At 38.2% G+C, this 26,887-nt stretch overlaps 3 protein-coding genes across 5 annotated transcripts in view; 1 reads left to right on the forward strand and 2 right to left on the reverse strand.

The window, feature by feature from the left end:
- LOC145997349 (uncharacterized) overlaps nucleotides 1–6,321 on the reverse strand; it is a 40,605-nt gene extending 34,284 nt beyond the window's left edge. The window contains exon 1 of the mRNA XM_083134307.1: nucleotides 6,246–6,321. The gene's annotated coding sequence lies outside the window, so the exon portion shown is untranslated. The remainder of the gene's footprint in view (nucleotides 1–6,245) is intronic.
- Nucleotides 1–23,620, reverse strand: part of LOC145997348 (uncharacterized) — an 81,658-nt gene extending 58,038 nt beyond the window's left edge. The window contains exons 1-2 of one of the 3 annotated variants that reach the window (XM_083134303.1): nucleotides 23,534–23,620; nucleotides 8,405–8,839 (exon numbers count right to left, since the gene is read on the reverse strand). In XM_083134303.1, coding sequence (XP_082990429.1) covers nucleotides 8,405–8,619 — 215 coding nt within the window. In that variant the 5' untranslated portion in view covers nucleotides 8,620–8,839; nucleotides 23,534–23,620. Of the gene's footprint in view, nucleotides 1–8,404; nucleotides 8,840–23,091; nucleotides 23,145–23,353; nucleotides 23,419–23,533 lie in introns of those variants that run through there. The other 2 variants (XM_083134305.1, XM_083134306.1) reach the window with 2 other exon arrangements.
- Nucleotides 23,621–26,206: 2,586 nt separating this feature from the next.
- Nucleotides 26,207–26,566, forward strand: LOC145996785 (protein GVQW3-like). The gene has a single exon (XM_083133319.1). The coding sequence runs from the start codon at nucleotides 26,207–26,209 to the stop codon at nucleotides 26,564–26,566; it is 360 nt and encodes a 119-aa protein (XP_082989445.1).
- Nucleotides 26,567–26,887: the final 321 nt, after the last annotated feature.

Genomic DNA, 26,887 nt, shown 5'->3' on the forward strand with positions numbered 1-26,887 from the left:
GAAAAATTTTCAAGAATAGAAATGGGTGTTTCTTATGTATTTTGACCCCCTAAGCACGAAAATGTTATTAGTTTATGTGTAGCACCCACAGTTTTAAAAATATTTCATTATATAAGAATTGTTATAATAAGCAATGCTATACATACATATTACGCTTGACAGGAAGATTGTGTCGTTTGTTCCCGCATGTTAAGTTCCCCCAACTGGTACTGTTTAATACTGCGGGCTCGAAACGAATGCACTGGAGTCTTAGGCTCACAGGATCAGCCACCCCCCTTCCTTTTCCTTTACTCGATAAATGTTTAACTTACATGAGAAATGTGATATGAGCCGGAGAATTGGTACAGAGTACCTTGAAAGAGCTTCGTGCAAGGCGTATCGATTGTACACAACATGGCAACAGTGCATCTGACTCATTGTCTATTGTTTCTGAACACCATGTTCTCAGTCGTGAGGAAATGCTTTCTTTGTTTGACTGTTCATTGACGAGTGTGATTAGTGCGATGTAAATATACCTTGTGCTGAGTGTTTCGTTGTCTATTTTTTATTGGTTCAGTTGTGTTAGTGTTTGTACAATGTCACTGGAATGTTTAAATCATCCAAATAACTTTTGCTACGTCTGTGGGGAGTACACTATTAAATCATGCAGACGACATGTGACACCCGTACTTAAGAAATTGTATGATCTTTATTTCGGGTGCAAGTTAGGTGATCAGGATCGAAAATGGGCACCACATATTGTCTGTGTGAACTGTTCGTCTCGTCTGAATGGTTGGATGAAGAACAAAGGTAAAGTTGCAATGCCTTTTGCTATCCCGATGGTATGGAGGGAGCCGACTAATCACGTAGATGATTGCTATTTCTGCATGATTAAAATAGCAGGGATGAAGGGCAAGGATAGAAAGAAGATCAAGTATCCCAACATCAAGTCAGCTATTCGACCCGTAGTGCACAGTTCCTCCTTACCTGTCCCCGTTCCTCCAGAGACATGGTCATTGGAAGATGAAACCCAGGTCGATGCTAATACAGACACGGAGAATGAAAGCTCTGATTTCGATTACGAAGAAATGACGCCACATCTGACACAAAACGATTTGAATGATCTTGTTAGGGACCTGAATCTTTCTAAGACACAAGCTGAACTTCTGGGTTCGCGTCTGAAACAGTGGAATTTACTACAGAAAGATGCTAGGGTTTGTTTCTTTCGAAATCGTCAGGCTGCCTTCACACCATTCTTTGTCATGGAAGACTCACTCTGTTACTGCAATGATGTGAATGGTCTATTTAATGCTATGGGACTGAAACATATACCAGTGGAATGGCGACTATTCGTTGATGCCTCCAAAACTAGCCTCAATGCGGTACTCCTGCACAATAGCAATGTTTATCCTCCTATTCCCGTAGCTTATGCCACTAAAATGAAGGAAACATACAGCAGTATGGAACTTTTGTTGAAAAAAGTTCAATATAACATCCACAAGTGGCAAATCTGTGCTGACTTTAAAGTAATTGGGATACTTACAGGATTACAATCTGGGTATACAAAGCATTGCCGTTTCCTTTGTGAGTGGGATAGCCGTGATCGAAAAAGTCACTACGACACAAGGATTTGGCCTGCCCGTACACAAATGGAACCTGGTTGCAAGAACGTAGCAAACGTTCCATTGGTGAACTTGAAAGACATTTTGTTACCACCACTTCACATAAAACTTGGACTTATGAAGTCATTCGTTGTTGCAATGGACAAAGATGGACCTGGTTTTGTGTACTTACGTCAGAAATTCCCTACGTTGAGTGAAGCCAAAGTGAAAGCTGGTGTGTTCGTTGGCCCTCAAATTAGACGGCTTCTTCACGATCCTGATTTTGTCACAGCTTTGAGCCCTCTTGAACTGGACTGCTGGAATTCTTTCAAAAAACTGTGTTCTGATTTTTTTGGAAACAAGAGAGCAGACAATAGTGATGTGTTTGTCAACGAACTACTACAGTCTTACCGTAATCTCGGTTGTAACATGTCTTTAAAAATGCACGTTCTCCACTCACACTTGAATTCTTTTCCTGCTGGTGCTCTTGGACAAGACTCCGATGAACATGGGGAACGATTTCATCAGACCATATCTACATTGGAGCAACGCTATCAGGGGCAATGTGCAACAAGTATGATGGCTGACTACTGTTGGACACTACTGCAGGATAGTAGTGGCACCCATAAGAGGCGCAGTAAACGTTCAAAAGTAATCTAGGTATATATGAAAAATATTTCACTAGCATTTTATGGACTTTTGTGTTGATATATTAGTATTTAGAGACAAAATCATATTGTTTGAGCATCATAGACACCTAATAGCATTACATAGCGAATAGTACACTTTACACAAAAACTGAGGGTGCTGTGGAAAAACCAATGCCAGATTCGTGTTCAGCAGGTCGAAATACATGGGGATAACCCATTTTGATGCTCGAAAATTTTACAAAGTTGAATTTTGTAGACCAGTGTTATATATCCTCATGGAGTGATCTTTTGTCGTGCTTGTCTCCCTATTTGATCCGTCCAATGTTTATAGGGCCGACACTAGAAGCGAAATTCTGGACATTGTTCTGAAGCTGGAAACACTGCCGTGTTATGTAATGTTATTATTTCTTTACTCAAGAAGTATCAGTCGGATTTCAACGAAACTTTGCATGGTTGTAGGAATTTACCACTGCTACATACTACACTTTTTTCATTCACTTCGATCTATTAAGGGGGGCAAAGGAGAATGTGCCAATTAAAAAAATCAGTTTTCTTCTTCCTTTAACACTAAACATATTTGGACGCAAAATGTATAAATTTTACCTCCGCTAAAAACCCCATGTTTAAGACAGAAAACAAAACCAATTTCATCTCTCTAAGACAATTAGTTCTCGAGTTAAGACTTTTTTTTTTGCAAGGCTCTGGCCGCTAAAGGTTAAAGAGTTTAATTTTCACTTTCATGTTTTTAGATCAAGGTAACAAGTACAACAAAAAGTAAAATTGATTTACTTGAAGGGTCAAAGGAAAAAACAGATAAGTCAAAAGTCTAGAAAAATTGAATTTTAATTGCAAAACACTATTGGAATGTAAATGAATAGTACAAAAAAAAAACATGCTTTGATGAATGGAAGGGTCAAATGTATGAAATGAAAGAAAGCATGTTGTAAAGTCCAGCACAGCCTCAACAGGGCAGGAAATGAGAAAATTGACTTACCTGTTTTTTCCCCATGACTCTTCAGTTATTATTCTAATATCAAAATGATTACATTCTCTAGATTTCTGACCGGTTGTTGATCACTAAACGTAGAGTAACAGATGCTAAGAAATACAGGGTGCATCATGATGGTCTCTTCGATTTTAGTGAACCACTATGGTAAACATCAGTCATGAAAGCAGATCAAAGAGAGTTTTCTTGAAGAATATTTGAACCACTGTCATCGGTTGTTTCTTGCTTTCCTTTCCTTGTATTTCATCGACCTCTTTTAGAAATTTGTCACAAACGGTTATTTAAATCACTGCTAACCAACCACCTTCCTATATGGAGCTGATTCCACATCGTAATCAAAAGGAGTAAAGTAACACAATACATTGTAAGAGAAAAACAAATATAGACTCCAAGTTTTGTTTACGCAAGTGCACTGGGAAATCATTGGCCGGTGGTGTGGTTGAAGAGTTTTTAGTCAATTTTAAAACTTAAATCCATTCCACAAAGTACTACAAATGCAACCACAATATTTTTATCACTTTTATCATATTATGAATTGCTAGTACTTCAAATGTCTTAATATAAAATCCACAATTCCAAATCACCAAAGATCACAAATTTTTCAACTCACTCAAGAGTATTTTTTATATTTTCTTATTTGATTTGATTTTTATGTAGCATGACTTTTCTGCCAATCAAGACAATGAGGATATGATGAAGAGACACTTATAAAGAATACCAATGCCCAGGCTGGGTTTTAGAGCCGAGACCCCAGGCATTGCAGCATGCTGTGCAACGGAGGTTGGTTGTTTACAAAAATACACTCCAGAAAATATTGACGAGGGCAGTGAAGGTATGATAATAGTTTCCACACTCATATATCTTAAATATACGTGTAAAAACCATTTGGTAAACAAGGTCAGAATTAATTAAAGTAATATTATTAGGCCACCATTCAGCACTTTGTTCTTATTATAAAATGTAATAATAAATTGCATTACAAGCACTATAATAGAGGGCCCCTTCTAGGTTCATCATATTTGATGAACTCTAAGACTTCAAATATTGAACCCTAGGTTCTCCGTAACAAGAGATACCCAAAGTGAAGAAAAGGTTAAGGCTTGACTGGATCTTAGCCAACCCCAGGGCAGCTGTTTTCGAAATAACTTCTCCTTTCAAAAAAACTGCTCCGATATTCCAAAATATGCTTTCTCTGTTGTTTAGATATTTGCAATAGTTTCATGACTATGTAAGCCTATTAAACTATTGTGGATATCTAGAGAACAAAAGCAAACTGCATGAAGCTTCACATGAATGCTCGAGATGGAATTCTAAGCAGATGTAATTTTTCAGATTTTGGAATATCATAGCAGTTTTTGAAAGGAGGGAATGTTTCAAAAAATGCCCTCGCAGGTATCAGCCAAAGGTCCAACTTAGCCTTAAGAATCATTGATCTAAGTATCGAAGCGTCAGGAAACAAGCTTTCACTTTCTTCATCTGAGGCAAGTGCCATGTTATCAAGGAGAAAAGTTTGGGTGGGGAGCACAAACCATCTCAAGGCACAATAAATAATATAATATTTTCCACTGATGTCGCTATTTTCGTCCATATCAGAGAAAAGAAAAAAAAATCAGAATTAATTCAATATCGTGGAGATAAAATAAGGCAAATCGTCACAGTGGCATATATTTACAGCATTTTTATTTGGTGTAAGTTTCAATATTTCTCCAATTCATAACTAGATATAAATTCATGTGAGATACAATCATTGAATACATCAAATTATCACTAACAATCACAACATTTCAACTTAAAAAAACAAAGAAACTACTTAACAACTTACTTACCGCATAGTCCACTTGGACAGAATATGCTGAATTTGTCAACTATATACAGAACACAACATCCACCCACAAAGAAGCCCAGATAGCTATGCAAAAATACATACAGAGCTGTTCCTTCAGCTCAAAAATATTAACTCATTCCAAGAATTCAGAAGCAGACTTTAAACTTTGGCTCACTTTGAACTCAGGCCCATCACTGTTGCAAGAACACAGCCTACTAGTAGTTCTTTCGAGTAGTCCCCCCCCCCCCCAACTGCCTTACAAGGATGGGCTAATAACTAAAGAGTGGAGCCCACCAGGACCAAATCAATCATTCCAAATGGTTAGCTTTCGTGTCTTTGGTCAAGTAGTCTGTTTGTATTTGTATTTTTCATGCAACTCCTTAGAAATGTGTGTAGCCAAGTAACTGCAAACAGTTTTGCCTTAGTTGTAGCAATAAAACAGAATAATTTTGAACTACTTTTGTACATATATAGAAATATTGGATCGGGTACATTAATCTGCCCAATCACTACTAAAAAAAAGGATGTTTCGTATTGGCAATTTTAAACTCTTTATGATAAATACCTCATGGTGTAGGCCCATTTTCACTCTGGAGTTCCCATTCTCATTTTATCCTTCTTGTTGTCACCAATGGGGTTTATCCCCATGGCTTTCTTTGCATGGTTGTGACACTGACAGAATCCTTGCCATTGTCTACAACTGTACTATCCATTTTAAAAATATCACATAGTCTTATTTATACCTTGTACATGCTACGCCGTAAAAAAAACCTACCAATTTATTAACAAATGAGTGAACCTACCCTGGAACTAAGACAAGTCCTTTTACTTAAGGATAAAACAGCTTCCTTGCAAAATGCATATCTATCTGAGCTTTCTACATGATACTATTACCACAGAACATGAAGCAAAATGGCTCATGCCATGCTTATACCTGAACTCTGCAAATATATGCACTTAAAAATGTGGACCTCATAAAAAAATTGATTTTGATGTGTGTTAAGGAATGGCAGATATGACATCTTTGCATGTACTAATACAATAATTATCAACACAATGCCTTTGTGCAACAATAGCTAAAATTTGATTTAAAATATACACACACTAGTGCGAGTATAGATGTAGCATATTATTTTGGTAAAAAGGGGAATGTAACTAACGTCAAAGAATTAGGAAATACTAACTGGAAATTACTTTTGTATGTAAAAGTACAATGCGATCCATTCAAGTGTAGACCAGCGGTCGGGTGTTTGCGCTGTCGGCAAGGGAAGCACACTCAGCAGTTTGTCGGCATCGTAGTTTCCTAAATTATTTTAAAAAGTGATTTACTAACCAGATTTATAAAAGAAGGTCTTCAATCTAGTCACCTTCGATGCGGACACATTTGTGATATATCCTTCTTAAGACACCCTCTAATGTAAGCTAGTGAGGCGAGCTAGAAACCAGTTATTATGGAGGTCCTGAAAGTAGACACGGGAGTGTGAAGTGATAAGGGTTCTAGTTTTATATTGTGTGGCCTGTTTATTAGTCTGGCGACTGTGTAGTGATATGGTGCATGTTATGTATTGTTTTATTCTAGTGTATTCAACCGGAAAGTGTGTTATGGCTCAGCAAATGTTTTCTACTGCACAGCAAGTATTTAAGAAACTTGCACGCTTGATTCATGGACAGTCTACAGTGTCAACGGAACAACTTAATATGACCGGACCCCTCTCCGATTTTCTTCATATTTGGCATACTCACTAATTGAGGCCTCCTAATCACGAATCTAAAGTTAAAAGTTGTCGGAAACGTCTAGAAATTGCAAAATAAGGAGATAGTTTTCGGAATGGAAACTGTTGATTTTCGCAATTTTTTTTGTTTCACAAGCAAATATATATATTCCTGATACTACCACGACACCAAATTTTAACTATGTTTGCCTAACCTAACCACACGTCAATGGTTCTTGGGGCTAGCGCCAATGGTTTGTGGGGCTAGCGTCAATGGTTTGCAATTAGTTTGCAATTTCTAGATCCTGATACTACCACGACACGAAATTTTAACTATGTTTGCCTAAACTAACCTAACCACACGTCAATGGTTTGTGGACAAACACTGGCATGGCGGTCTACACTTCAATGGATCGCTCTGTACTTCAGAAGTGTGAATAGTGAGGATTGCACCCAACATTTGTTCAAAGTTCATGGGATTTGCTTCTGTCCTAAACCATATGTTCAGCCCCAATCATGTGTGATGTACTTGGACAGTCTTTTTAATTTACAAGTTGTAGCTTTCCATTTAAATGACGCAATTTGTTCTAACTCAAGAACAAATGTTAACAGGGTTCAGCAATTGGGTGATGAGAAACAATAGTTGATCTGGCTTATTGGGCCTGTCGATATATACGAAGAGCCATAAAAGCTTAACTAAAAACTGCTCTTCATGGTGTGACATGTAGCACATGAAGTAGTCCTATTGACCATGTTTTCTGACTGCGTAGACCAGACTGCTTCGATTATTTACAAACAAAATAATCCCCAATTGTCTTCAATACTGGGGATTGAATCCAGGACCACTCGCATGAAAAATAAGTGCGACCTAACCATCTGGCTATGCAGGAGCTTACACATTAAAGATACAGCAATAAGACTGAATGACCTTTAAAAAAAGGATTTAGCACAACAATAATATTTACTGTCATCAGCGAGGCATTGGAGACAAATTATTAAAATAAAAAAATCCTATATATTACCATTGTGGCATCAACAAAACCATTAAAAAACTAAAAGACCAGCAATATACTTATTATTTACATGTATAATCAAACTTCTAACACTGGATTTTACATAATTGCCACAATTCCCAGTCAGTAAATGCGACACTTTTAAGGAGCCACACTGGTCTAGTCGGTAGGGTGTCTGACTGCCATGTGGGAGACCCATGTTCGATTCCTGTGGTGGGTAATCTCAGTTTGAAACTTTTCTGGCCTTGTCCCCACATAAAGCAGTTCTGCTGCTCACCCAGCCTCAAATAAATGGTTACTTGGAGTCAACCATGGTGTGGGGAGGTAAAGGTGGCTGGAACATGATGCTGATCATATCATTTCCGAAATAGCTGACAGAAAAGAATGTGTCTCATGGCATGGTGCAAAGTGCAAGGCTAACTTTGTGTCTTTTTAAGTAACTTAGTGCTATTAATTGTGAATAATGGATCGTACAACAAAATTAAACCAGTACCATATTAAATATGCTAAAGATAAGTTCAGTCACACATCTTGAGAATATCATATTCTTGAGTGCACACACACACTTTGCATTTTCAGATAAAAGCAAATAAGAATAAGCAAAAATATGCCACATACCTTGATAATTCTTGAGGCACTATGTTGACATTAACCTGGTTCATGCTCTCTCTTCCTGAAGGAGTTTCCATCTTTGAGTCAGATGACAAGTTTCCCGAAATAGACTGTGTCTGCTGTTCCACCATCACTTTGACACCAGCACCATTGTTTGTGTTGTGCATGTGATTGACTTCCGACCCACTAGAACTGGTGCCAGCAACATCATTGGATGCCATTTTCAATTAGATGTTACACACACTGTTTGGAAAACTTCTACATGTACTTGTTTCAATTAACTCTAAAAAATTCTCACTGCAAAGTTTTTCTCATGAAAATATGTTCATAATTAAAACTGTTTCAATAGAGTAGCTACTCGCAACTACATTCCTTGTCCTTTAAAATCGATCAAAAGCTACAATCTGTGCTAGCACTAGATCTTCAGAATCTGCATTACACCTGAAAATTACAGAAAAAAGAATAAAATCAATACTGTAGCCAAACAAAGATCTTACTTTATAATGGTAATGTAAAAATTATAGGAACGAGTTTACAATACCGGACCATTCTCCAATTTCTATGAAATTTCGCCTACTCACTAATTGTGAACTCCTAATCACGAATCTGCATGTAATAATTGGCGGTCAAGTATGGAAATCGAGAAAAAAAATATGAAATAAACTATGTTTTCTTAACGTAACGTAACCCTACCATAAGAACAATAGCTCCACGGAAGACACCATTTTCCCAACATGAAGAAATCAACATGCAAGACAAGGTATAGTTCTCTTAGATAAAATACTATTTTTTCTTTGTATTTATGCTAATGGAACCTAACCTAACCTCGTAGGCATTCCTCGTCTAACGTCAGCAAAATTGTTGTGCGCAAAGAAAGACCATTAACGAATTGCGAAAGAAAGATGGTTTCAAATTGCTGTGTATTATGGACAATCACTGTGGTAAATCGCAAGGTTATTTTACAAGTTCTACACGTAAATGTACAATTTTAACAAGTGACCGCCAAATATGAACTACAGATACATCATCAGAACACCGAAATTAGTAAGTAGGCGAAATTTTATAGAAATTGGAGAGTGGTCCGGTATTGTAAACTCATGCCAAATTATACTTAATCCTATAAGAATGTTATTGCTTTTTCCTCATTTCAAATTATGTATTATGATGTGTTATGTAAAACAAAATGATAGAAATCTGGATATTGAATATATATTTATCCAGTATTTGATTCAGTATATCATCATATACATATAAGATTTGTATATTAATACACTGAAATAAATTATTCACTTCTCTGCAAAACTGAACCAATTTGGGAGGTGTTGAAGGATGAGTGCAACAAAGGATGCAAGCACTCAAGCCTCAAAAGAATGAAAGTACGCGATTGTTAGCAGCTTTGGAAAGGCATTCTGCTTGTGATGATGCTAGATGAGAGTCCATTTCCTTCAGCTCAAAGTACTTTTGAAAGAGAAATACAGGATGGTCCATAAGCATGGGAAACCCCACTTAAAACAAATGTGGATTGTGAAACATGAATAGAATATACCGATAGAGGGAACATAGGGGGGAGGGGAGGAAGTAGGGTATGTGATAACATGGTGGTCACATTGAAGTCCATCATCTTGGATTCAACTTTTGAATTATTATTATGTGGGATAGACTTTCCAAAGAAACACGATGGAATGTTTTACTTTTGCGTAACTTTAATCCTAATGCTGTTTAAAACTGATCATAGCACTGAACATCTACCAATATGGTTCGGTTTTGACACCTTTAGGATTAAATTTACAAACAAATTCACTTCCATGTGGCTGCCATGATGATCACATACCCTACTTGCAACTAGGGATGGCTAAACGGATCCAAAAGTTACGGATCCGGATCCGAAAGTTTCGGATCTCAATCCCATTATAATATTACCACACCTTAAAAGGTATTATGATCTTCGATTACAAAGAAATTTTTCATTAGTTAGTCCTTGAAGATTTTTTTCAAGTGTTGTTCCTAAAATACTTTGCTACGCATCAGCTAACACACTCGTGCACAAAAATAATCTTACTTGTTTAACATAAAATGGCAGAGGTGATTTTGTACATGCCATTGAAACGAATATGTATTCATTCGAATGTATTGGAAATGGAAACACACATAAATGTGAGACATTCCATTCCAGGATGAAACTTTTAACACATTTAACAAGATAGAAATGTTATACAAAAATTATACAATTGTTCTTCAGTTACAGTTTTACAAATTAAAATAAAACATTATAATATATGCAGTGTTATTCGAGGGCTATTTTTTTTATCAAGGTCCGATCGGTCGCGAAATAAAAACCACATTGAAAATCCGATGAAGCTGTGTGCGGATGTGCTGCGCAGTGTCTCTAGTATGCCCGTTGATCGCGGCACGTTGCACGTGTCAGTTCGGAGCATGCAGTGAGCATGGAAACATGCCTAGAACATTAGAGTCGCACGCCAAGTGTGAAGTGCTGAGGGGTGCAATGCAGCCAAAATTCATCGACGAATGAGTGCAGTGTTCCTTGAAACTTTCATGAGTGACAGCAAAGTGCGGCAATGGTGCAGGAACTTTGAAGCAGGACGTACACACGTTCATGATGCAGGCGGTCAGGTAAGGAAGCGAGTGTCAACCGATGATCTTGTTCAGCGAGTGGATCAGGCGATTCTAGAAAATCGTCGGTTCACAATTTCTGTGTTGAGCGAGTAGTTTCCCAAAATTTCAAGGTCAGCTCTCTATACCATCGTGAGAGAGAGACTTCAGTACCGCAAACTCTGTGCGAGATGGATTCCCAAGATGCTGTCCGACCAGCACAAAAGAAAGTGAATGGGCGCCGCCGTAACGTTTCTTCAGAGCTACCATGATGGAGAGGATATTTTGAACAAAATTGTCACAGGGGACGAGACATGGGTCCATTTAAAAAATGAAGAAACAAAAGAGCAATCCAAACAGTGGATGCATTTCTATTCCCCGAGTACACCAAAGAAGTGTAAGCGAAATGTCTCCATCAGAAAGTGTATGGTTACTGTGTTCTGGGACAGAAAAGGAGTGTTGATGGTGGAATTCATGGAATGTGGCACGACCATCACTGCAGCCTCATACAGCGTGACGCTTCAACATCTAGGAAGGGCAATTCAGAACAAGCGAAGAGGAATGTTGTCATCAGGCATTGTCCCTCTTCATGACAATGCTCGGCCACACACTGCAGCTGCAACACAGACGCTCCTGCAGCATTTTCGATGGGAGGTGTTTGATCACCCACCTTACAGCCTGGACTTGGCTCCCTCAGGTTTTCATTTCTTTACACACATGAAACGCTGGCTAGGACAACAGCATTTTGGCACGCACGACGAGCTGCAGACCAGCGTAGAGAATTGGCTGAAAGCACAGGCAGCTGCCTTCCATGACGAGGGTATTGGAAAGTTGGTACCACGCTACGACAAATGTCTAAATCTGGGCGGCGACTATGTAGAGAAGTAGCTGGAAGGTGTAACTAAATGTTGCAAATAAAAACAATTTTGATTTCACTGTGGTTTTTATTTCGCGACCGATCGGACCTTGAAAAAAAAAATAGCCCTCCTATATTTACAAAGTGTAAGACTAACAAGGGAGGTTATCTAAGTGCCCCCTCCGATTTCCATGAAACTTGGCAGTTGTATAGAGGGGCCCAAAGGAAGAAATACGTGTTTGTTTGTTTCAACTAAAAAAACTGTTTTAGGGGACAAAACCCACCTCAAATGTCAAGATGAGGACAAATTGACTTGGGGATCTGACATTTGTGTCCCCCTCCGATTTCCATGAAATTTCGCAGGTGTATAGAGGTGCTCTATGCCCCCTGTTTCTTCCTATGCCTAATTTACGTGGTTTCGGGGTCAGATCACCACTTCAATTTCTCCTCATCTTGACATTTGAGGGGGGGAGGGTTTACCCCTTAAAACAGTATTTTAGCTGAAACACAAAAACACGTACTTCTTCCTTTGGGCCCCTCCCATACACCTGCCAAATTTCATGGAAATCGGAGTGGGACACAGGGGTCAATTCCCACTTCAATTTGTCCTCATCTTGACATTTGAGGGGGGTTGCCTCCTAAAACAATTTTTTAGCCGAAACAAAAAAACACGTATTTCTTCCTTTGGGCCCCTCTATACACCTGCCAAGTTTCATGGAACTCGGAGGGGGAGACTTAGACCTCCATTGTAAGTGTATTAATTACAAATCGCGCACACACTATTATATATATATATATATATATATATATATATATATACAGGGTGTCATTTTAATGGCGCCCACGGACCACGGAAACTTATAGATGACATCAAAACAAACAACTTTTCTCAGTAACATTTTTCTCGTTGGTGCGTCATTTCGGCGCTACAGTCGTTCAAAAAAGTCCGTTTTGCCGCCTGAATGCTGGCAACCACACACAACATTTGATTGCATTTGTGACGCCATATCCCGTCGTGAAGCGATGCGTTCCAGGGTTGCCAGGAACACACATACTCTGTGAAAAATCACATAGCTACAATCAGCCACATTATGTACCGTAACACAAAACGAGAAAACACGTTCTGTAACCTAACAGGAAGTAAACAAACGATACGAAAAATGGTAGAAAGAAAATAGAATTCAAGTGGAAGTGATCATATCGAATTTTGTTTCAGCTTACATGTCAAATATTTGTAAATCTAGTTACCAAGTTGTCATCTACAATTTAGTCTATCCACTTCGTCCTTCTGATGCTAATTGTCTGTGACACAGTGAACAGATGACAAAATGAAAATGAAAGAACTCAAAATTCCAAAGGTAAGCAACACATAGGTTAATATAATGTATATTCAGAGCATTATGAGGCAAATGGCAAAAATGATTGAAAATACATGGATATAAGTAGTAGTAATACAAGCTCTAAGACGACTATGTGTTTATCTATGCACCGGATACACATGTAATAGTTTGCATCTGTGAACAGGCCAGTATATTCGGTACTGATTCATCATTAGATTGTTACTGTGGTTGTACTTGTTTTAACCGTAATGTAACAACGTGAACCTCGGATACTTCCGTTATCAACACAAAAGTACCGCATGCCATCTGGACACAAACCTGTAGATATCAACCTTGCAACGAGATTTGCAAACATTTGACATGTAGTTGGGCGTAAACAGCCACGTGTAAGTTGTAAGTGCAATAAAATTTATTGTTGTTGATATTTTAGATGTAGGCTGAGACAAAATCCGACATCGACATTTCATTTTGAATAATTTTTTACCATTTCTCATACCCTTAGTTCACTTCCCCCTTCCCCTGAGATGACTGCTGATCTTCTGGCTGGTAGGCTATGATGTTCGGTCTGCTGGACGCGTTTCTCGCTTCGTTTTACAGCTTAATGTGGTTGGTAGTTTGTCATTTTTCACAAAATTTGTTTGTTCCTTGCAACTCTGCCATGCGCCGTTTCGCCCTAGGATATGACGTCAGAGATACGATCAAATGTTGTGTTGGGTTGCCAGCATCCAGGCGGCAAAACGGTCTTTTTTGAACGGCTATAGCGTCGAATTGATGCACCACCGGGGAAAATGTTACTGGGAAAAGTTGTTTGGTTTGATGTCCTCTATACGAATCTGTGGTCCGTGGGCGCCATTAAAATGACACCCTGTATATATATATATAGCCCTCATGTGGGATGGCAAAACAGATCCGGATCCTAAATCTGGCCATTCCTACTTGCACCCCCCCCCCATTCCCTGTATCAGTATATTTATTAATTTTTCACATCTACATTTGTTTTAAGTGGATGTTTCCAGTATTATGGACCACCCTGTATATTTAAAAACTAAAATGTACAATAATTCAAGAGGGTTAAAGTCTGCCTGTAGTAAGGCCAGCTGCACACCAGATCAAACACGATGCGATGCAACACAATGCTAATATAATTAAGCCTTGTTTTTTCCATATTAAAACCAATACGTTGCTGACCAAGGCAGTTTATTAAGATAAAACACTTAACACGTAACGTTTCGACCCTGTATCAGGGTCTTCCTCAGACGAAGAACTAAACTAAAATGATGAAAAAACTAAATACAGAAAGATTACATACACATAGCAGGGTCACAAGCCACACAACAACAAATCAAGGTGACAGTCCTTATCTATGAAGATTTCTCCAAAGGAATTAAACATCTCACCTCCTGACAGTTGTTGACTAATGGGTCTACTACACTGACAGGTGATTGGCAGGTCAAGATTAGCACCTGCTTACCACTCCCCCACCCCTCCTGCCTTTTTGGTTATGGATGAATGCCTCCTCCTCTGGTCTTCTTCTTTTCTCTTCTTTCTTCCTTCTTCATACTTCTTTTTTTTTTTTTTTTTTTTTTCTTCCTCATTCCTTTTCTTCATCCTTTCACTTTCTCTAACACACTCTTCCATTCCTTGTTTATCTTGAGTCCTCCATTCCAATTCATGATGTCTTCTCCTTTCTTTTCTATTTCTTTGGCCTCCTTCCATTTTCTCACTAGTTCTCTCTTCTCTTTTCCTATTCGCCTAGCCGAATCCCATTCAACTTCATGTCCTGTTTCTCTAGTGTGTTTGAATATGGCATTCCTGTCTCTCTTCAATCTCACATCATCCATGTGTTGCTTTAACCTGTCTTTAAGTCTCTTCTTCGTTTCCCCGATATATACACTTTCACATCCTCTGCACTTCACCTCGTAGATAACCCCTTCCTCTTCTTCCTCTCTCTTTTCTTCCTTCTTCTTGCTGGCTATACTTAAAATAGTGCGTCCTCCCTTCCTGTAAGTTCTTATACCCACTTTCCTCAGCACTTTGCATATCTTCTCTGTGGCTTCGCCCATACTTCTTATACCAAACCATCTCTCTTTTTCTTTTTCTTCCTTCTCTTCCAGTCCTCTCTCTTTTATCTCTTTCCTTCTTCTGTTGATGTTGTGTCTGTCTTTCTTTTCATAGCCATTCTCTTCTAGTTGTTCCCACAGGCTATTAATCTTGGTTTCTTCTTCCCCTTTCTCTGTGCATATCTTCTTTATTCGGTCTTCCATGTTCCTTATAAAATTACGTTTAGTTCCATCACCCACATCACTTCTTTTGTGGCAGAACACTCCTGCCGAACACTTCTTTTGATACCATGTAGCCACAATCCCCATTCCTCTCTTCTTTTTCATCTCAATATCCAAGAAATTTAATGTTCCTTCCTGTTCCGTTTCGAGCTCAAGGAATATCCCTGCTTTCTCATCTTCTACATCTTTAACAAGTTTACTCAGCTGCCTTTTTGTTCCCTTCCATATCCCAAAACAATCATCCACATATCTACAAAACAGACTTAACTTATCTCCTCCTTTCACTATCACTTCCTTCTCCCATTCATTCATAACTAATTCCGCCAGCACAGGGCTCAAGCAAGAGCCTATATTCAGACCTTCACTAATCTTGATGATTTTACTCCCCACTCTGCTGTAGCCATTGTCCCAAATGGTTTCCAGCGCTTGTACCACTCTCTCACTATCCCATTCTCCTATAATGCTTTTCCCCACTTTCTTCCTCACTATATCCACTATGTGTCCCCTTTTGATGCTCGGGAACATGCTTCTCACGTCTAGGCTAAACATTATGATTTTATCCCCAGACTCCTTCAGACCTTTTATAAGGTCCACCACTTGCTCACTGTTTTTCACGGCTCTGCTTTCTTGTTCTCTCACTAACACTTCAATTACCTTTTTTAACTTCTTCTCCAATGGTTCCAAAATATTGTCCCTGCAATTCATCACTGGTCTCAACTTTATCTCTTCTTTATGTATTTTGGGAAAGCCTTTTAAACAGGGCAGTTTTCCTGCCTCCTTTGTGAGCTTTCTAAACCCCCTCCTTCCACAATCTTTTATGATCTTTTCTCTAATATTGCGTTCGTCTTCCATTCCACAAATCTCCTCATACGTGTCCCCTTTCAGGTCTTCAAACTTCTTCTCGTACCATTCTTTTTCCATCACAACTGTGGCCCCTCCCTTATCTGCCTGTTCCACCACCACATCGTTCCTTGTCTTGATTCTTTTCATACCCTCCCTTTCCTTCTGGCTCAAATTATCTAATCTTCTCTGTTTATCCATTTCTTTCTTCAAAATGGCTGCTGTTCTTCTTCTAATCTTATCCCTTTCTGCCACTTCTTCAATATGTAGCACCGCTTCCTCAATATCATATACAATCTCTTCATAGTTCACATTTCTCTCCATCACTTTGAAACCTCGGCCTAACTTCAAAAAGGCTTCCTCTTCTTCTGATATTTGAACATCTCCGATTATAACCACTCTTCTCCTGCCCTCTTCACCTTCTTCCTCTTCTCTTCTTTCCTCTCTCCATCCCAGTCTTTCTCCTTTCTTCTTCATCTTCAGTTTCACCTTCTCCCTAAAGTTTTCTTGCCAGCTTCTCATTTCATGGAATGTGAATTCTCTAGTAAAAATGGTGAGTCCATCTTCTATGGTTTCTTCCATTCCTGCCAGTTTCTCCTTTATTGTTCTGATTTCCTTCTTCCTCTTTCTTATTTCATTCCATATCATTTCTTTTTCAAGTTTCTGTACTAACCTCTTCCATCTTCTGGTGCGACAATCCAATCCCTTCTTACTTATCTTCATTCCCTTTGGTGTTGTGCCCTTCTCCAAACACTCCCTCAAGAATATTTCTTGCTCCTGCTTGTGTATGTCCTTCCTCTTCAAGTCCTTCCAGTCATTGATTTTCCTCATCAGCCTCGGAAAATGTCCAATTGTAATATAATTAAGCCTTGTTTTTTCCATATTAAAACCAATACGTTGCTGACCAAGGCAGTTTTTCATCATTTTAGTTTAGTTCTTCGTCTGAGGAAGACCCTGATACAGGGTCGAAACGTTACGTGTTAAGTGTTTTATCTTAATAAACTGCCTTGGTCAGCAACGTATTGGTTTTAACACAATGCTACACGGTGAGGCAAAACCAGTCTTATTGTGTTCTTCATACAAAAACAAGAGGGGAAAAGGTGTGTTGATAACTTTAATTCCATTCATGGCAGTGTTCCAAGACATCATAACTACAAATTACTAACAAAGATGAAGTTGGCAAGGATGTAACATGACAGTGTGCACATGGTAATGTGGAAGGATACCCCCAAAAGAGCCAATTATTCCTTGCAACAAAAGCAAATTTTCATTACCACCAGGGATGTTTCTATCCCCCTACTGTTTTGGCACTTTATATGTAAACATGATAATTTAACAAAAAATCACTAACACACACGTCAAAACACGAAAGCCATTGAAGCTTTGGAAACACATTTCTTGTGCGAGGAAATGAGTAATCAATTTCGTAGCTTTGTTTGATATTGTATTTCTAGTTATATTTCATTATAATGTTAATTTATCTCCTCTCAAAAGAGAATACATTTCCTGTTTACACATGAATCCAGCAATAGATGAATCCCCTGCAAGAAAGGAAAATTTTAATTCGTGAACTGCAAACACACAGTTATTCAAGCAATATCAAAGATTGTCTTTCTTGTACAATTTACGACATATTTTGTACACTACAATCTCTGTCCAAATACAAGAAAATTTGCAATGGACCTGTTTTTACAGGTAATGTAATTGTGCAACTTAATTCCATAGCGCATCAATTTTGTCCTTATTATGGTAAACAGTCGAGGAATAAAATCGTATAACAGAGACCTCGCTTGCACAAGAACGATTAGCTTATCTTAAACAAGCTCCATATGTAACCTTGACCGCACAGTCAACCACACGCAATACGGTAATGAGTCACATGCAGGTGGTGCACTGCGAAGAAAGGATCCACACATGTGCACAGCTTTCGTTGTGTCTTGCTCCTGAGAGACTAAATTCCGCCGACGTTCACTGTTTTGTCACAGTCACAACGTGACTTGAGTCAAATGTTTCGTCCGATGTGCGCCCATGTTAAATGTTCCCCGATTCGGTTTGCAACAAAAAATAATTCGTCGCATCCTGTTGTGTTGGCCTGTTGCAGCTGGCCTAAGGAGTCCATGAAAGCTCCACCCAGATTGGCCAATCTTTTTTATTTTCTTGCAGAACAGGCATACAATTAACTCGAAAATTTAAGCAATTCAGAATGTATCCTCTGATATTGAATTGACTGAAGTAAAAATTTACTTCCAAATGCAATTCTACTCTTGTACTTTTCTTACATCGTTTTTCAGCCAGTGTTGGGACAATAGTGATGGTAAGGAGGAATGATGAAACTGGTGCAAGGACAGTAGATTAGGCAGACCAGCCTTTGTGCTCTTAGTATTATAATTATGCTCAAATGCTTAGAATGCTACTATTATGATTGTCAAGTTTGATTGCTTCAAACAGTGAAAACTTAGAAGTGTGGTTACTAAGTACCTTGTTCTGTGACTTATTTGAAAAAAATTAATACGTACAAACTAGTTTCTTCAAAACTGTTCCCAATGTTGAATGCTGTTCTGTCAGCAGTTTTACAGCAGTATTAGGACGTGCTTTAGAATACTGTAAACAGCTTGTGAAAGGAAATCTGAAGATTGGCGACACTAATTAGCACAGTTAAAAGCTTCACGAAATATTATTTACAAGAGCATTTATAATTTGATAAGTGGCTGCTCACACAAGGAGTGTGTCCAATATGCAGAATTCTGATGGATTTTCAGCAAGGCTCGAAGAAAGTTTCATGCTTGGGACCAGATATTGGAAGCATTAAGGGATGTTAATTTCATGCCAAGATCCCAAAATCTGACCCAGCTTGCATAATAATGAAAACATTTAGCAACGTCATGCACCTTCACACCTCACACACAGGAAGTAGGTGGCAGTATCAGTCCGTATCCAAGATAACAGTAAACAAATAGTGGTACCGCTTCAGATTGTTTTATGATTTCTCCTAGCACAAAGACTAATTATCGTAGAATTTTGGAAATCATTGTCACACGATATTTGAACAAGTAATGGGCACTGTTTGGACTCGAAAAAAGTTATTGATGTTGAAAAAAACAATTTGAAAATTACCTTACGCACTTCTAATGGACAAAATATTCTGTCGACAAGCGACAATAAATATCATAGAAGCGTGGTAATGAATATAGAAGTAAATCGGAACCTTAGTAGAATGCATTTAGGGACTTTATTTTAATGCTAAGGGAACCAAACCTAACCACGAGAGCATATATTGAACAAAATATTAAGTTGAAAGGTGCCGCACCGCCGAGCTCCGTCGTCGTGATCAACACATATCAACAGGTGAATGACTATGAAGAGCGACGCATAGCGTTACGCAGAATTGGGAAGGAAAGAAAAACATAACAACTGATGAGGGAAAACGCTCATAATCAAAATAAAACAAATACCATCCTTTTGAAATCATCACTGCTTAGTGATGGCTGGGGAGAGACCTGCGCTCCATCGCCAGCTCTAAACTTCGAAGGAGACGAAGAAAGTGAGCGGAAACATCCATCGCGACACTTTAGGCTGCTCTCATACTGAACTAGGCTTTGTGGCGGTTCCTCTCTCGAACCTTTAGGCCACCCTCTGTCGTCAGCGTCCTCGAGCATAAATCGCCTTCGAAAAACTATACAATTGCAGCTATTACATTAAAAAAAATCACGAAGACAAAGCGTCCATCCTCATCTTTACTTTCCTATTTCCTTCAATCACCTTTCAATATCCTATGTCATCTGTTTCTTCACCTCGGCTAAAACTCAGTGGGCTAATGGGATACTCTGACCCCTCTCAGGTACGGGTATAGTAGTAGAAATACGTGGGATATGAAGCTTCGACTGTTATGTACTAAATCATTTGACAGGCTATGGAAAAGGGGGATCTTATAAATGAATAACATTTGTTTCCGAAGAAAGGTCTGCGTCTTCAGTAGGCTTCTTTATGGGCAATTATTTTCCTGAAGATGGTTTATTTTCAAGATACTTTTATAAATTTACATCTTAGTTACAGATCTCCATAAATAAAGGACAGAACAGATTTATTTCTTATAATTAAATCTACGCGACTTTTGCAGTTTATTTACATAATATGGATCAAGCTGTCATATCAGTTATATACAGACGACCAGGCGCTTGCTTTGAACCTTATGAACGCTCCTTGCCATAATGAAGCATAACTTTGACGTGACTGGCGAAGGATTTAAGTATTGACTCCGATTTTAATATAAATTGGACATTATGGTCTGGCTTCAAGATATATGCAGAAATACAAACTGCTATAATTCGTAAAATATTAGAGACATCGACTTGATATCGGGTATGGCAACATGTTGAGCATGTTCACAGGGCGAAACCTAACCATGCCAGATATCAATAATGAATAACCTGATCAATAAATAATTATCATGGAGACGAAATAATCTGAACTTATTCTTCCGTATGATGGCATGTTAGCATGCCCACAGGGCGAACCTACTCATACGGCAGAATAACATTAAGTCTTGTTGCATAATGCATATATTACGTATAAGTTTCGAAGAGATGAAACTGAACTATCACAAAGGTTGAAAGAAATCGTAAATTAACTTATTCTCACGCATGGTGACATGTTAGCATGTCCACAGGGCGAACCTACCCATGCGTCAGAATAACAGTAAGTTCTGAGTCGAAATTTAACATTATTTTGCTAAGATTTTATTTAAAATTTCAGAAAACTTCAAAACAAAGTTTAAATTAACTTATTCTTTCGTATGGTGACATGTTAGCATGTCCACAGGGCGAACCTACCCATACGACAGAATAACTATGTCTCTAAGCTAATTTGGGAACGAAGACTGAGTTCTTGAACCCTCCCATAAAGGGAGCTGAGTATTTAAGATGTTAATCCATCGGAGTCGGTGATGAAAATGCCCCTGAATTAGGTTCCGTAGCTGTATTTATACCCCCGCATGTCAAGCAGAGCGCCTCCCATGACACAAAAGATAAACATAGCTACTGCTGTGATATGCAGAACTAATTTGTGTATAATGGCAATATTCTAAAGATTAAACAGTATGTTCCATAAGGTTCATTTTCCTATGTCTAAAACAACAATTATGATCCTTAAAGTTTCTATAATATTATCTACTACAAAGTTGTCACATTCTTAAAAACTTCTTTCCAATGTCCATAAGGCTTATATTACTAATAACTCCCAACTGAATTTTAGCTCTTATGGCTTTCATAATACAAGTAGTTTGATTCTAAAACTGAGAACACATACTTTTGACTAATTGTCAACAATGAAAGCTTTTGCTTTCAAGAAGCTTGCAAATAACAAATTCTAAACTTCTCGAATAACAGAATTAGGTCATTAGTTCAAATATTAAATAACTCATCTTTCATAACGTTTTTAACAGTGAATATATAAAAAGTAAAATAATTAAGAATAATATTAAATATGACCGAATCCTTGATATGGTTCGGGAGGATCATATCAAAGTAATCGCTTAAACTCCGCAGTATGTGTTAACAGACATACATCGAAATCAAACCATGTAAAAATTGCATTCTTAGCATGATGAAATCGCAATAAAACAAAAGGACCTTGGGCCCAAATGGTTGCTGGCAAATAATAAATCTTACAGAAGAGAACATTTGTTCTCCAGAAAACATGTATCAAGTAATTTCCGAGACACCGACGGATCTGTTAACTAAACAGAAATCGAACGATGTAAAAAAATGTCTGCATACCATGACTAATTCTAATTTTAAAAAACCAGAACCTTGGCCAGGGTGTGTCTAACACATATTTTAAAACTGCTATAAAAATGGTGGCTCCATTATGTTAAAAATTTAGGTACTACTTTACTATACCGGAGACACCTATCAACGATTTATTTCGCAATTTTTTACATTGATAACGTACTATTCTGCGTTGCAGAACATTTCTTTACGTGAAATAATGGATTTCTAACGAAAATGATTTATATTCCTTACATACGATAGCCCACGAACCATCACGGGGACGAGGTATGCCTACTAGGTTAGGTTAGGCCTGTTAGGTTAGGTTCCATTAGCACTCCTTTTGTTCAATTTAACATATAGGGACAACATCGGAATTACAAATTCCACGGCATCTTCCACACCCAGCAACAACTTCACGACGCATCATGTTGTAGCAGCAGCAATAGTGCGTCGGAAATAGATTTTCGAAGAAAACCACATGCATTCGCATTAAAATGGATCAAAACTACATTCCCGAACATCAACAACGCTACAGAAAATGGTTTGCGTAAGTACTTTCTCCTGTAAATTTGAAGAAATCCGTCTCCGGTATAGTAAAGTGTTACCAAAATTTATAACTAAAATTTTTCACAATTCTTGTTAATTGAATTGGCATGCAGATACTTACATTTACGAAGGCTTACTTGTCAGAAAAGATTGCAATAATTACGGTGTTCTGACCTTAATCGTCCAAATTCTCGTGAGTAAACAACAAGTAATGACCACATGGCTTTACAGAGGCATTGAACACTCTTGAACTTTTAAAATAAATAAAATCTTAGACATTCCGTTACTGTCACGTATTTATCGAGAATTATGACCAGAAAACTATGTGTCTCATTTATGAATAAAGATTAATTAATTATTCCAGCCCAATTGACTGGTAATCGGTTCAAGTTTGGAATGGCCGTCGGACAAAGAAAATGCACTTGTTCACAGGAATATGTAAAATGCATACCTTTCAAAATCGATTCTGGTGACATATTTCGCTCGCTCATGCACTTATGAACTATGTAAAGAGAGGTCAATGTAAATTTACTATAACCAAATGTTATTAGTTTACATTTGACTACATGGGACTACTACACGGTTCAGTGCCTTACAATAGATATTGATTACGTATGGAAAAATTCACAATATTGCTGGCACTGCAATTATCTACGAGTTGTGACTAACACTACTTGCCACCGTAAATCTTGCACATTTTTATGATAAACTACCTTTGTGAACATTAATTTAATAACTACGTATCAATTGTTTGCGCTAGTCTTGTACACGGTCCACCTATCACGAAGACAAAATGCAATTACAACATTGATTGTTACAGCTCTGAAACGTTTTCTCCCGGTTTAAAGTACATTAAAAAGGTAAAAAGTATTTTAACAACTGCTTACACTTACACGATAACTGAAAACAACATTCTGCCGTTTTATTTTATAAAAAAATATGCACAGACGCTGCCAAACTTCACATCCTCCATTGTGATTACCACTATTGCTAAAACCATATTTCAGTAAAAATCCCTGTTTGTTCTTGACACCTCTATTCAAGGACACTCCTTCATCTGGAAACACTTAAAAATATATATTGTTCTTTTAATGGGAATTGATGCCGAATATAGTGAATAAATCATTTGTATTAATAAAAAATGCACATGTGTAAGTTGAATCGGTACTGGGCTCAGTGGCGTACCCAAAGAAGGGTTGGTGGGTCAGAGTTTCTTAAACAGAAAAAAAAAAGTTCAAGGTGGTAAAATGACCCACCCCCTTTTGAAAATCCTGAAATAGTAACGCAACTCTTTCCCGACTTCCTAAATAAAACACAGAGCAGTTACAATTATAGGGGGAATCAAGCTGTTCAACATACTCCCAGCTCTTGCAAGGTTTAAAAAATTGCTATGCCGACAGGGACACCACGAAAAGTGGTCCTACCATACCTCATCTTAATTACCAAATGGATTAATATGGAAATTATTGTTTTCAATTGCATTAAGGTTAAGGTCTAGATGTTTCAGCATTAGCATGTGCAGCTTATATGCTTCACAGACAAATGAAGCCAAAATTTGCTACATTTTTAAAACGTCACACACGCATAACGCACTTTTGTTAATACTTTTCATGCATCAGCCACAGATTTGTCTGCGATTCAGCATATACAATCATACTCATTTTTTTCCATTTGCTAGCAGACACCACAAAGAATTTCATAATTTCACGAAATCCGTTCATGAATATTTTAATCCAATCTCGTGTCTAGAACCTTAAATTTTGTGTGTAAAATGCACCTTTGGTTAAAGGATAAAGTTTCTCTACCCCACACAAGAATTTGAAATTCACCCAAAGATGATTTGCTAGTGTCTTTTAATTTTCCCCCACTCCTCATTTCCACACCTATTGTTTGTTAATGATGAATAAATGTATTCAATTCAGTGACGTACACTGAGGAGTAGTGAGTCTAGCAGTGATCAATCACACATCTATTATTATATTCAAATTACTTAAAGGGGGGGGACCCCAGAAAAATGCCCTCCTCCACCAGCATACATTCGGAGGTATGCACTTTATCCCAGTGTCTTAAATTATACCGAAACGTCAGTTACGCAAAATATTTACGGGATTTTCCCGTTTATTCCTGTTCTTTATTATTTACTTGTAATTTCCATTTTTTTTACATGATGGTATTATTTAATTCATATCATATGTTCAAATTACAATAATTATTGTCTTGTTGAAGCCACTGTTCATATTGACACACTTTTTTCACGTGCTTCTCACCCCTCAATATGATCAACAGGCAGACTGCAGGACAGCTCACACACTAGCAGCCTTTTCGACTGCCTGACTGGTTCCAGGTAGAGACTGCTGAGGAAAGGGAGACCATCATTTCTACTTATCCCTCCCCGGTTACTTCAAAGGTTGAAAGGCCGTGGCTTCAGGTACTCAAAGTCTATCATCTATAGGAACCGATAGAGGATTGATTTTCCCGCCGATTCCTTTTCATTTCATCCAAGGAAGTCGCGGGGTGTAATTGCAATGTTTACACTGCAAATTTTCCACATGATATTTATATATAAATAGCACGATATACTCATGTGGCTTCACAGGGGTGCCCATTCCCCCCTAATCATATCATTTGCACCCTCAAACCATATCGTAATCTCCGCAACATATTTCATTACAACAGCATGTCTACTGAAAGTAACATTTTTCTTAGCTTTACTGTACACTATACTTGATCTGCACATCGCTCAAGACCACCCCATAAATCGTTCATCATAATCGAGAAAATAGCTTGCCTTGTAATGCAGCTATAGTATATAAAATTCACATTCACTTCATTGAAATGCCAAACATGCATTCTAGTAATCCATTATTGCAAGCGAAGCGATCAAAAAAGACAGTCTCCAAAAGTTAATGGTCAAACTCTCTCTCCACTACAGGAATTCCTTGACAATCTAAGACTTAACAGTTTATCAAGAGTTTACTTTATCTCCCCCTTTAAATTTAATACTCAATCCTACTACAAAAGTTTACAGGCCAATTTTAGACTTCCTGTTGATATTGAAGAATGGATATTGCTTCCAAAAAATAATTCTCAGTCTCCACACCTGAATTTCCGCAACAGTCTAAGACAATAGTAATACACAATTATTGTATACACCCCTCAATTTAAGGCTCAATCTCCCTCTAAAAAAATGCCCGCAATAATCTCAGACCTGGAGTTGGATACTGTTCCCCCCCAAATTTTAATTCAGAATCCTCCCAGAACCCACATGTCAATTAAGGCCCAGTATGTAAGAGTTGGATGTTTCTCCCACCTCCCCCTTCGATAATACGTTTAAACAAATACGTTTAAACACTCTCTTTTCTTCATGTAATGGATTAAATATGGTACTCTTAAGGTGTAAAATTTTTACATATACGAGGGATATCAAAAAGTTCATGCAATCTCCTGGAAGGAAACAAATTAGAAACCCCCTCGGATATGTGTATTGTACAATGGCCCTTGTAGGTTAAGCACACAATTTTCTGTCTGTTTTGGATGTTTATTGTTATCCTTTTTTAACAGGTGCCATGATTGACAAAATTGAGGCACGGGGCGTCATCAAATTCCTGCATCTTCAGGGGAAAGAAGCGAAGCAAATTCACGATGAGATGAAAGCAGTGTACGGGGAGGAAAGCCCAACCTATGAGATAGTTTCCAAGTGGAAATGGCAGTTCCAAACCGGTCACATGTTAATTTTCGATGCCCCTAGGACAGGGAGACCGTCCTTCAGAAATGATGCCACATTGATGGAGAAAGTGGAGATAATGATAATGGAAGACAGGAGGATCACCATTGAAAGTGTGATGGCTGCAATCGGTGTAAGTTATGGGTCCATCTGGAATATCATCCATCACCAGCTGCACCTTCATAAAATGTCGTCACAGTAGGTGCCACGATTGCTCACACCTTTCCAGAAGAGGACGAGAGAGGAAGCAGTACTAGCGATGTTAGGCCGCTGTGAGCTGGATGAAGAAGATTTTTTCAGCAGACTGGTTACAATGGACGAAAGCTGGATCTACCTTTATGACCCAGAAACAAAGAAGATGAGCAAGCAATGGAAACACAGCTCCTCACCACCCACCAAAAAGGCAACAGTGCATAGGTCAGCTGCTAAAGTGATGCTGTCCGTTTTCTGGGACTGTGAGGGAGTCATCCTAACGGACTACCTGCCACAGGGTCACACAATCACAAGTGACTATTATTGTGAT

Source organism: Lepisma saccharinum, chromosome 13 (genome assembly GCF_977018435.1).
Source record: "Lepisma saccharinum chromosome 13, izLepSacc3.1, whole genome shotgun sequence".
Taxonomy (NCBI): Eukaryota; Metazoa; Arthropoda; class Insecta; order Zygentoma; family Lepismatidae; genus Lepisma; species Lepisma saccharinum.

Bases quoted from the DNA above. Each gene is read 5' to 3' on its own strand.
- LOC145996785 (XM_083133319.1), top strand. From the start codon at position 26,207: ATGATTGACAAAATTGAGGCACGGGGCGTCATCAAATTCCTGCATCTT.